Source organism: Chelon labrosus (assembly GCF_963514085.1).
Source record: "Chelon labrosus genome assembly, chromosome: 3".
Classification (NCBI taxonomy): Eukaryota; Metazoa; Chordata; class Actinopteri; order Mugiliformes; family Mugilidae; genus Chelon; species Chelon labrosus.
Window position 1 is genome coordinate 22,139,578 of NC_140339.1, and position 12,285 is coordinate 22,151,862.

Consider the following 12,285-nt stretch of genomic DNA (forward strand, 5'->3'; position numbering starts at 1 on the left):
AGCAAAAGCCCTTCAGGAATTTGGACACACGGAAAAGGCAACACTCACACGTCCAAGGACACACACATACAAACACAGCTTATTTCCACCCAGCACAGACAAGGTGACACCATACTGATTTAAAGACACCAGCAACACACACATGAATGTACATATAAACAAATGGCATGGACGAAGACTTTTGTTGGACAAGTACTGTATAAATACAGCAACTGGCTGTACAGCTGCACCAAAGATTGTCTTGACAATGCGAGCGCTAGTGCTCTAAATTCAGCACGAACTGTCATAGCATGCTAGTGGTGTACTTTGACTATTGTTGTTTCCCAGTGAACAAAACAACATAACAGGACGCAAGTTCCTAGGTGAATTCTGTGAAATGACAATTCAAAATTGTGAATCCATCACTTATTTTACTCTACATTAATGGAAAAAAAAAAGAAAAGAAATGAAAACACTGCTAAACACGCACTAATAGAAGCTGCTGTAGCTGTGTTATGAAAATCTCAACATCAATCATCAATTGTTTAGGGGACATTGAAATCAGTTTATAGTATTCTACTTTTAGGCAATGATATCATTCTCATATTCTTTTTCTCGCTGGCTTTCAAAAAATGTGCCTTACAGCACAGAAGCCAAAGGAAATGCATAACTTTGTCTTACATCATGCACACGCGGTGGCGTATAAATGCCTTACATCATCTCATAGAAATAAGGTCAAATGAAACACGAAGCGATTTCCCCTGCCCGGGCTCAGCCTGAAAGCTACTGAGACCTGCTGCACTGGCAAAGATATTCCCATTTCCACAAATTTGAAACACTCTCTGTAGCTTCAGCGTCATAACCATTACCAGTGCAGTGTTTAACTCTGCTGCCCCAAGTCTTTCAGTCAAGGAGACCACCAACCAGAGCGATGAAACTATGCCTTAACCCCCGGCCTTTAACCTCTGACCTCTGAGGTCAATAATAACAGTTGAGTTCTCATTTGACCCATCTGTGTATGTAGTGGAATAACTGAACTTGACATTTGTTCAAGTTTATCCCCTTTTACATTCCGTTTTTTATGAATTCAGGTAACAAACAAAAAGAGACATTTTCACACACTTTACTTCATCCCACTCTACAGCCCACTGGCACTTTGTAGAGCTGTACTAATTAAATCACTGAGGTCTCACTTTATCCTAACATAACTGCCTTCAGGAAAAGTGGTCACTGCAGGCAGGTCATATTCCAGTGCCATCAGTCCTACATCTTAGTGCCTCTGTCCCGTCCGACCCATACTGTAACCACACTAACGCCTGCCAAATGACACCCGAGCCCCTCCATCTGTAACGGTAACCCTCTGAAAGTCTCAGCCATAACCCTACAAGCCTCTGAAATTCTGCAGCTTGACCAAATACATTTTCTATTCAGACACTCCCTATGTGCTAACTATTGATAATAATAATGATAGCCAAAATAATATTGGCTAATTTCCAAATTAAAGATTAAATATTTGTTAGTAAACATATGCGTCAGGGGAAGTTTACATTAAGTCAGCATATGCAAAGTCCTTGAACTGCACAATTGCAAATTTGAAAATAACAGTTTTCTTGACAGTTTTGACCGTCTATTCCGGGTCTGTTTTGACCAATTTGAGTTTTACTATAATAAACACACATAGAGACCTACGCTCTGTGTTTTTAGTCTAAGACAAAACAAGTGACAAATACACGTGTGGCCAACAAAGGCTTGAAATAAGCCCTTTGTTTGTTACTTCTTTAGTCAAGATTGATCACAATCCCTCATTATTAGTGTAATCTGTCATCCATCACTTTAAGTATCATTAGCTCTGGCTAAGGACAGCAAAACACTTGGCTGTGCCCTTATCTACCCTATTACTCCACGCCACTGTTCCCACCTGCTACACTTTGGTTTGAAGCAAAAGTGGAATTAAAATTTGATGCCACGGAAGAGACATGAGCAGAATTTAAAACGAAACTATTTAAAATGTTTTTTCTTACCCCTTGAGATTCCCTTTGCAGCGACTTCGGTTGTCAGCCTGAATCCACAGGGAGTCAGCCTAAACCAAGTACCAGGCCAACAAAACCACCACCCGTCTCCAACCGTCCCCCACCTGCCTCTCCCTGAGGCCTTATAAGGAGAGAGAGCTGCCTATATATAACCAGTATCCTTCAAGACTTGTGGCCATTACAACCAGTGAACTATTTGATGAACAAAATGTACTTATTAGTTTTGTTTTTACTGGAGGACATGTCCTCCTATCTGCTGGTTTCTGGTATCTTATCCTAATAGCACATGCTAAACAACTGGTGATTCAAGTATAACAGCTGATCTAGACAATTCAGAGAATCTGACCATGGTCATGTTATGGAGGGGCAATGCAGCACCTTTACAAGGAACATTTTTAGCTCCAGAAGCATGATGAGCTTTCTCAAGTTGCACAGAGAGCCAGTCACTTTACTTTAGTCCACACAATGGCATTGTCACTGAATATAAATCATACGTATATGTAGTAGCTGTGGCAGTATCCCAGAGCTTAAACAAGATGCACCTTCACACTCTGAAGAGTTTCTGAAACATCTTGAGATACTGCCGTTTGCTGAACTTTGGCTAGGGCCTATTTATAAAACTAGCTACAGTTACAGCTAGACTATTCCTGACACGGTGAAGGAGCTGTGAGATGCATTTCACATCTGAGACAAGAATCATATGAGGGGTAGAACATGGAGTTACATTTGAGCAAAGGAAAGGCAGAACGATTGGAAGGGCGGGGCCTCGGGGAGGAGTGTGTGTGACGTATGAGTGGAGTAGACAGACAGAGGAGAGTGAAAAGGGGACCAACAAGAAGTCAAACGACAAGAATGCAATGACAATTAATAGATGACAGGTGAGGGTTTTTTTTAAAGGTGAAATAAAACAGTCTCTCCATTAAGACCACCAGCATAGAGCTGCACACCAAGTTCATGAACAGAGATAAAGTCAAGTGAGGTTTGGTGTATGTTGGAAACAAAGCAGGACACATTTTGGTAAATGTATTTGGGTAATATTTAGGTTATGGTCATAACAGAATTGAAAGAGACTGGATTTTTTTTTTTTTTTTTTTACTCATGCACCCAAAAACATTTTAGAACTATACACTTTTAAAAGGACTAATTGATTTCAAGGATTTTCATGTATGCATAAAATAGTTTAAATTAATTAGAAATACAAAGTATATCAAAAGCTTAAGGATGTGTTACCTGGAGCCAAATAGAACTGTATTCAAATTTACAGTGCATACGTAGACATGGGATACAGTTAACTTGGGTTATTGCGCATAACTTGGTTTATTGTGCATTTTAAAGCTTGACAGATCGCCATGTAAAAAACGATTTATAAACTTAATTTAGTCAGTGCAAGGGTCATTATACTAGTGTGGTCTGTTGTAACATCTGTTTTCTGTTCATGGCTTTGTGTGGGGATCCTAAACACAGGAGTGGCATCCATCTGTCATGGAAAAAGAGCCCCCTGTTGGTCATGTGGTAGTACACTATGTTACCAAGGCTCAGAGATTATTTTAGTGCATTAGATTGCTGACTGGCAATGTGACAGGACAAAATATTTTTGAAGCTGAAAACATGCAGTTCATCTCTGCCTCTTATGAAATCTGGACTTTTTCAGTCAACACTTTTTTTTCGGCATAATGTCCCTGGAGACAGAGCAAGATGAAGTGTTCTCTCGTTTCACTCTCCTTTCACTGATATCCTTAATTTTACACGTTGGGCTATAATGAATATTTAAAAGGATCCTTTGGGCACTATATGCATTTAATATGTCAAGCCTTTCCAATTAGCTTTAAATCATGAATGGTTAGTGCTGAACACTTTACAGTGAAAGATGTGACTGAATATTTAACTGAAGAAACTCAAAGCTAAACGTGCAGTATATTTAATTGAATTTTATATCAAAGGCAATTTAGAATACTCCACGTTTTATAAAGTGCTCAAAAGTACTTGCACAGGCAGAATTTAGGAAAGTTATAGCGGCTGCATATTTACCAAAGACTGTGCTCATTCCGGGATTTTTGCAAGCCTCATTTTCTGTTGACCTCAGCATACAGGGTGGCAGCTTGCCAAAATCTGGAGCAGCTGCCAGAATGAACGCACAGAGGGACAAAGGAAATGGAGTCAATCCCCCAGTGGGTTGTTAGCGTAGTCCAACTGCAACAATATCATCAAGACTTTTTCTCAAAATTCAAAACACTGCTACTCAGCTACAGAATGAGAAAGCAGTTTGATGATCACATTCAGCAGTCTTTTTTTTTTCTTTTTTCTTGTGTAAAGTGTATTTCCCTATATATTACCAAAATGGTGGTCATTGCACTTTAGTTGAAAACCTGATATAAATGTCACATACTACCACACAGGGGGAAAACATTCCAGTGCTGTTTGTTTTTCTTTAGTTTATCTCTTATTTATTGTAATGCATTCTCTACCGTGACTCAAAATATGGCAGTAATTTAAAAGAATAAAATTTACTGAGATTTCATAATACGCTCTCTGAAACGGGCAATGGTATTCTGCCAATAAGCAATTTTTGTATTTTCATTTTTTAAGGACAAGAAACAGCCGGCGGAGGGGTTCACTATGGGTTCAATAACTCAAGCAACCGATTTGAAATGCGTGATGACGCATGAGCTGTGCGGCGCTCAGGATTGGCTGAACAGCCACGCAGGTAATAAAGCGACTGTGGGACATAAACAACAGACCGTGCCTTGTTTGGTGCTGTGCTGGCAGTGTGTCCGGTGTAATGTGCTAACCTAGTTATCTAAACGAGAAACTGCTTGGCGTTCGTGAAACTCTTACAAGTCTTCGCTGCAAGCATATACGGCACAAGGTGAGACCAATATAAACTTTACTTTTATTTAAACCAGCGTGTTGGTAGGTTAAAACTGCAGTTCAGCTACGTTGTGGTTCTCTAGTAGAGTTTCCTGTGACAGAAACAATTGTGGTTTCACGCTAATGTTTAATGGCTAATTTCCAACTGCCGTTACTAACCGTGTTTTTAGCTAGGCTGAGCTAGCGTTTTTGCTAACTCAGAGACGGAGTGTTGCGTAAAGTTAATGTTTGCTACAGACAAACACTTATTGTGCCTTCTCATTGTGTTCAAATTCGTCTGTTTGTTGCTAAGAGAGAAGACATTTCTTAAAAATGTCCACTAAAACATGAACTGTGAACGTAAAAGTCGTGTCATTTCGTGTGTGTGTGTTTCCGTGCGTCACTGTGAATTGCAGTGCAGAAAGCTTCTGAGTAGTTGTGGTTTGCTATGCAGTTTGCTCTTTTGTGTTGCCTCTGAAGTGTTCATCATTACTTTGGACGTTTGAAATGTCTTCTCTTGGACTAATGGTAAATAATAAAAAAAAAAGTCCGAGTGTGCAGAACTAACCCAGCTAATATACAATGTGTGTGACGTTTCCTCTGCATTTTACGTGTTTTATCGATTGCCCAATTTTGCGGCCACGTGAAGTTTTCATTGTCACTCGCTTCCTCCGCTACCTACCCTCTCATGCGAGCACAGTCTTCAATTTATCTGACTTATATCACCATTTAAACGTAAAGACTCCTCTCTGAAAAGGCTTTACATGAAGGACTGGAAATGCACAAGTCGTAGCTGTTAAGAAATGTAAAATAAAAGACAGATATAAATAAGTTGGTGGAGAAATCTAATCTAATTAAATGGGAAAGTAAATAAATGCAAAGTAAATATATCACATTTTTTCATTCATTCATTCATTTTCTGCTGGAGCCTATCCCAGCTGTCATCGGGTGAGAGGCAGGGTACACCCTGGACAGGTCACTCAGTCTAACGCAGGGCAATATCACATTTTATAGACATAAAAAACATACTAATATAGTATAAAGTATTATTTTTTTTGTACATTGATTTTCATATTCGTTTATTTGTTCATTATTTGTGATTTTGGTAGTTTTGTTCCTCCATAGTTTTAATGTTGCAAAGACCTGGCCTTCTGATTGTCACTCATGCGTTCTGGATAGAAGAAGTGAGTCACTGACAAAAATATTATTTTGTTTTAGATCAGTCATGAGGCTCTCCTCTGCTCTCCTGGTCTGCCTGGCAGCGGTCTTGTCCTCTGGCTTTGTGATTTCACCACCGTAAGTACAGAAAAAAAACATTTAACATACTGTATATAGACATTAATAAAATGGTAAACACTCTGGTGAGCACTGGCCTGTTTGCTGCTCTAATTTTCTCTGTCTGTTAAATTAAAATATGAGATAATATCATTATTATGTCTATAATGAACAAACTGTTTAAGAGGACTGTGTGTATTTCAGGCATATGTGGAACAAACTGATCCTGACCCACCACTGGCCAGCCACCTTCTGTTCTGTGAGTTTCTTTCCGTCTTTACGTACAGATTTATTTTAACATGATATTTTTAAACTATTAGGTGTATCACATTGGACAAGGACTGTTGTAGTTAATAAGATGAATAATTGCATTTAACTTTGTTTAATAGCACAGAACCAGTTCTGCACACGTGCCTTTCTATTATCACAAATCAGAATATAGTATGTTTGTCAGATGAGATCATCAATCTACCAAAGCTATGGTTTGAAAGGGGTTCTGTTTGTCATTAGGTACACTAGTACACTAGTACCTAATGACAAACAGAATGAATGCGTTGTAATATATCAGTTCTGCACTAAGTCTTCATAAAGGTTATGGTATTCAACACTTTTTTTTAGATGGCCGACAAAGCTGTTGAATAAACTGCCTTTTCATTTTGGAGATATGTGCTAGTACTGAATTGTATTACGTTCTACAGAAATGTTTATTTTGACAGCTCCATTTTAGTCACTTTTCTTATGCTGTTTTAACACAAACTGAACATCATGAAAAGTGATTTTGGACAATCTGGTATGTCAGCATACATACATTTTCATTAGTGTACCTAATGTTTTAGCAAGGGAGTATATAACTCTTAAGTATACAGTATACAGTATTTGAATTACCCTCTCGTCTTCATTCTTTTGTCATAAAAGCTGCCCGGATCTTCATCTAAACATAGACAAACACAGTGTGCCTAACACACTGTTAAGAATTTGTATCTATATTAAACAGACCCAGTAAACATCCACAATGCTGGTGGGGAAGTATTGAACACTTTAACAACTGGTTGCACTTCATGTGATGGCAATATTTTAAGAACTAGTGTTTCAGAAAGCTGCTGACAAGATCAGGATCATCTTTCACAGAACTGCTTCATATACTGCGACAGGTCCTCTGTAGGTCATTCCATAGCATTTCTATTGAGCTGATGTCTGAGTTCTGACTGGGCCTCTGCAGAAGACAGTTCTTCTTTGCTTGAAGTAATTCTGTAGTGGAGTTAAGATTTATTTATGATATACATGGACACTCCCCTTGATGGGAAGCCACCAGGTTTAATTTTTATTATGGTATTCAATGTGGTTGGTTCATTCTTTTATGTCACCAGGCTGAAGCTTCTTGCTGCAGAATGTATCTATTACTCTCTTAACATATAAGCATTTAATATCATGTGATGTCTGTGTCTGGGTCATGAGACTGCCTCTGTCAACAGTCTGGTTTGATTAGACAACCTCTGTATGTGGTCACAAGGGCTGGAGGTTTCTTTCACTGTAAAATGTACATCCCTTATTTTGTGCTATTGGCAGCACTTTTTTAGTTTATTATGCTGCATTGAGAACCTGTCTCATGATTTAGAACTTCTCCTAACCACGTAGCTGTTAGAGTGCTATGTGGTTTTATATCACATGCTTGACTGTATCAACTCAACTTTATTTATGAGAAGCAGCTTTCATTTTCCAACACTGTGATATCAAAATGGGAAGTTTCTGTTTGGTGTGAATTATCATTTGTTTGTTTGCTCAGGGTGTCATTTCAAGGGTATTTTTTATATATGTGTAGCCTACCTTAGTTGATGTTGACCTGCCAGTATTATATAACACAATGCAAAAACACCAGACTCCAAAATTCCCACAGTACACTTTTCTAAAACGGTTTGTAACTTCCATATGATTTATTGCAGAGTTCCTGGTTCAGAGACCATTGCTAGTTATAACATTTTACATAAAAAGAAATTCTCCATAATACATTTCTTTGTCACACAAAGTAAGGACTTTTATTAATAAAACATTTTTTATGAATTTCAGATGGAACATTGTCATCCCAATATTAGCTACTGGACATTACATGGACTGTGGTATGTGTGTGTGTGTGTGTGTGTGTGTTTTAATCGTTTAAGTGTGTGTTCTTGTCTTACAGCTCTAAAAAGGTGGTAGAGTAATTATACTGTTTTATTGCAACTATTTAATGCATCCATTATTGCACAACTTGTGGCATAACAGCTGTTCATTATTGTCACGATTGCTTGGCTGAAATGTCTACTTTGACTTACTCTTTCTGTTTTTCAGGCCAGATAAAGGGAATGACTGCAATTCATCATGGCATTTCAACCCTTCCGAAATAGAGGTATAACACTGTTAAGACTAGGTGTCTTTGCTATTAAGTGTAAAATTAAAAAAAGAAATAATTTCACTCAGTCATTTTTCCATACTTTTACTGACATGTGGCTTAACTAGGCACCAGTTTACAACAATAAGATGAACCTAGAGGCAGGACAAAGATAACAAAAGAGAGACCTTTACCCTTCACAGTAGCCAGATGATAAAATTTGGCATAACAGAATTTGAGAGGGGGCCTACATTAATTCACCCCCCTTTTCTCAGGTTGTTATGGAGAAAACAACCATCTACTGACAAATAAAACAAGTCTGTTGTTGGCTGTGTGTTTTCAGGATCTGCTGCCAGACATGCATAAGAGTTGGCCTGACTTGTTTAACTCCTCATCTATGAAATTCTGGTATGTTTTTTTTTTTTTTTTACTGATGGGTTCCAGTTTTATGTACTATAGAAATCTAGTGCTTGCAAGAAGATTTTGATATGCAAACTGTTTAAAAAAGATTGTAATGGACTGCCACATTGCTATAGAATAGTGTTGAGTGTAGTATTGGACAGGATACGTATGTTACCTCTCTATAAAGCTGGGAGTAAAAACTTATTGTAACTGACTGTAATGGCATTTTAAATTACGTTTAGCAAGCATGTTGTTCTCATATGTTCTTCATTTACCAGCTTTATCTAAAGTAGATTAAATGAAATTTCAGGAGCAAGAGATAACATGTCTACAACTACACATGCTGACCCACTTACAGTATGTTTTACAGACCAGCAGATATACTCAGTGTTACATTACCTTAAATTTCCAAATCATGATACAACAGGTGACCATACCTTGGGGTCTATCCCTGACTTAATTGTGTATATCCAATAGTTAAACTTGCCATTTGTTTTTGTGTTTCAACAGGAAGTATGAGTGGCACAAACACGGTACATGTGCAGCCAGAGCTGATTCCCTGAATAGTCAACACAAATACTTTGGCAAGGCACTGGAGCTATATCATAAATTGGATTTGGACAGGTACAGAACTCTTGCACACACGTCCTTCCTCAGGAACAATGATGTTCACAATTCCTGTAAACACTCTGCAGTCTAGTTCACAGAAACTCTGTGTCACTTTGGATAAAAGCAATAACACCTCCAACCCTCAAATGGATATCTGTGTTTCTGTTATTGTAGCATCCTGAAGAAGTTTGACATCACCCCTTCTCAAAAGTACTACACTGTAAGTCTTTTTGTACGGTTAAATAGTATATGTATCTTCTGGAAATACTCTTTTGCCTCATAACACTTTGTCTTTTCTCTTCTAATGTGTCTGTGTGTAGTTTGCACAAATTGAGGGAGTGATACAAAACTTCTACGGCGTAACACCAAAGATCCAGTGCATCCACCCATCAGAGGTATGAACAAATTCCTGTCTGCATTGTGGATGTTGCTGCTTTTCAAGAATGCAGAGGTTACTTTTTCTGAAACTGTGTTTTTTTTTTTTTTTTTTTTTTTTATTTGTTGACAGAATTCTGACTACCAGATGCTGGGGCAGATTGAGATCTGTTTCAACCCAGACTTCACCCTCCTGGACTGCGAGAAACAGCTCTCCATGAAACCCATTCCTGAGAGAGGCTGGAACGATCCCATGAAGGTTGACGGGCCGTCTGGATTCAGTGTGTGTGACCATGACACGCCAGTTTACTACCCACCTCTTCCATAAAATGCAACAACACAATACTTTTACATGCACGCATATGTCTTTTTGATTATAAATGTACTGTAATTTAGTACGCACATGCTGACTATTCATTTTTTATTTCTCAGGTTTCGTAATGAACACACATAGTTTTGTTGACAATGTTAATGCATCTAAAACAAGTATCAGTCAGTGCAATGTTAAAGCGACACAAAGATTGTGGCTATTGTGGAAGTTCTTGAACAAAAAAACATGTCACCTTAGTGAACTGTCTAATGTCCTCCATAAACCAATACACGCATACGTACACTCCATTACAGCAGAGTGCTTTTTTTGATTTGATGGCCTTTCCTGACTCTTACTAATCGAATGAGTCTAGCCGCATCGGGGTACATTGTGGTGGACAGACGGGCAGTTTGTGTACTTTAGAGTTTATGTATCTTTATTGTGCCATATCTTGTGACACTGCGAAGTGTATTTTATACTACATTTGTGTGCTTATGTGCCAGCTGTTTCATTTAATGACCTCTCTTTTTGTGATAATTCATCAAATACATCAAAATAGACATGTCTGTGTAACATGCATATTGTTGTTTGGGTTGGTTTTTGAGGCAAAGGCCAACATTTTTAAACCTAACAATGTAACTCTGCAACATCTACATCTTCCATGCATTATAAACAAGCGACAATTATCATAAACAACCTTCACATATTTGCCAACTTGGGTTTGTTCGGTAATAAAGTGCATTTCAAATACAATACAAAGTGGTTCCAGTAAAAGCTTCTGTTCATTTTAAGGATATGAGAGTAGAAATGAAATATGGAAGCCAAAAGAACCCACACAAACTCGACACACAAGATGACGCACAAGATTACCACACTCTATTGTGGATGGGCTTAGGATGTAGTAAATGTTATTGTAAACACTATTCAATCAGTCGCTGTCGAATTATGAGGTGAAGGTGAGAAAATATTTTTTGGGAATTATATCTACACAGGACCAATGCTGTGGTGTGTATCGAAATGAAAGTGTGTACTGTCATTTTTTTTTTTAATGTTAATAAAACATTCAATATCTTGTAAATCTCCAGTATTGTCATTATGCAACCTGTAATATCGATAATGTGAGTGAATTCAATCTAGAAAAGTAGAGCTTTAATAAAAAAAATTCAGAAGGGCCACAAAATGATGTCTCAGGAAAGTTTTAACATCTTAGCATTTGTATAGCCATGTAGTATAGTCTACAGTACTATACTGTATTTCAACATGTCTTTCTGTCCATCCATATCTGCTTGGTGTGTATAAATATTAATGTTGTGATCTCCTTACAGGGCTCTAATCCTACTGGGACAAAGACACCCGCCCATAATCCTGAATCTCCTCCCACAACACAGCACAGCAGATTGACTAAACACATTAGATTACATTTTCAATAGTGCTAAAACTTCCCCAGAGCCGTGTGCCAGCTGCATCCAAAATGTGTTCAAAATCCTTTTAAATACAAGAAAACAGCCCAGTGAGCTCTGTTTCTAGCGATGTTCCAGGTTGAAGGATTGCCCTGTGAACATTTGAATGGCACTGCTCTAACAATGTGAAAGCTTATTTTTGATTTAACTAAGCCCAGGGTCCGCCAGGGACACCTTATTTACACTTACTGCTTTCATGTAATAAAGCTTCCCCTGTCTCTTCCACTCCCTTTGGCGTCTATATCCATCTCTCTCTCTCTCCCTCTCTCTCTCTCTCTCTGGTTATGTAACACTGCAGTTCTGGAAAGCTGCTGATGTGACAGATCCAAGCACCTTCACGAACACATGCCCAGTGATCCACCAGATCATACTCTCTGTGACTGATGTCCTTGTTTCTGTCATTGTTATTGATTGTAACATTGATTCCTATCCTCAGCTGTACTATAGCACTGTGATGTAATGGCCCTGGGTTTGAGCCACACCATTTTCATCTCTTGTCATGCTGCTTTATGTAGTTTTTTTTTTTTTTTTCATTCTGCCTGTGTGTGATTGGATGCCATGCAGGAGCAAAAGGAGAGGGGACGTGGGCAGAGGGAGAGGTAGCTGCGTTACACCATGTGACCTCGCCAGCTG

The 12,285-nt window shown here is 38.4% G+C and overlaps 1 protein-coding gene across 1 annotated transcript; it reads left to right on the top strand.

The window, feature by feature from the left end:
* Nucleotides 1-4,728: 4,728 nt before the first annotated feature.
* rnaset2 (ribonuclease T2) lies at nucleotides 4,729-11,264 on the top strand. The gene is made up of 10 exons (XM_084541321.1): nucleotides 4,729-4,875; nucleotides 6,075-6,152; nucleotides 6,336-6,390; nucleotides 8,196-8,245; nucleotides 8,457-8,514; nucleotides 8,840-8,904; nucleotides 9,409-9,522; nucleotides 9,682-9,727; nucleotides 9,828-9,902; nucleotides 10,016-11,264. The coding sequence occupies exons 2-10, from the start codon at nucleotides 6,082-6,084 to the stop codon at nucleotides 10,208-10,210; spliced, it is 729 nt and encodes a 242-aa protein (XP_084397447.1). The 5' UTR covers nucleotides 4,729-4,875; nucleotides 6,075-6,081; the 3' UTR covers nucleotides 10,211-11,264.
* The last annotated feature ends 1,021 nt before the right edge of the window (nucleotides 11,265-12,285 follow it).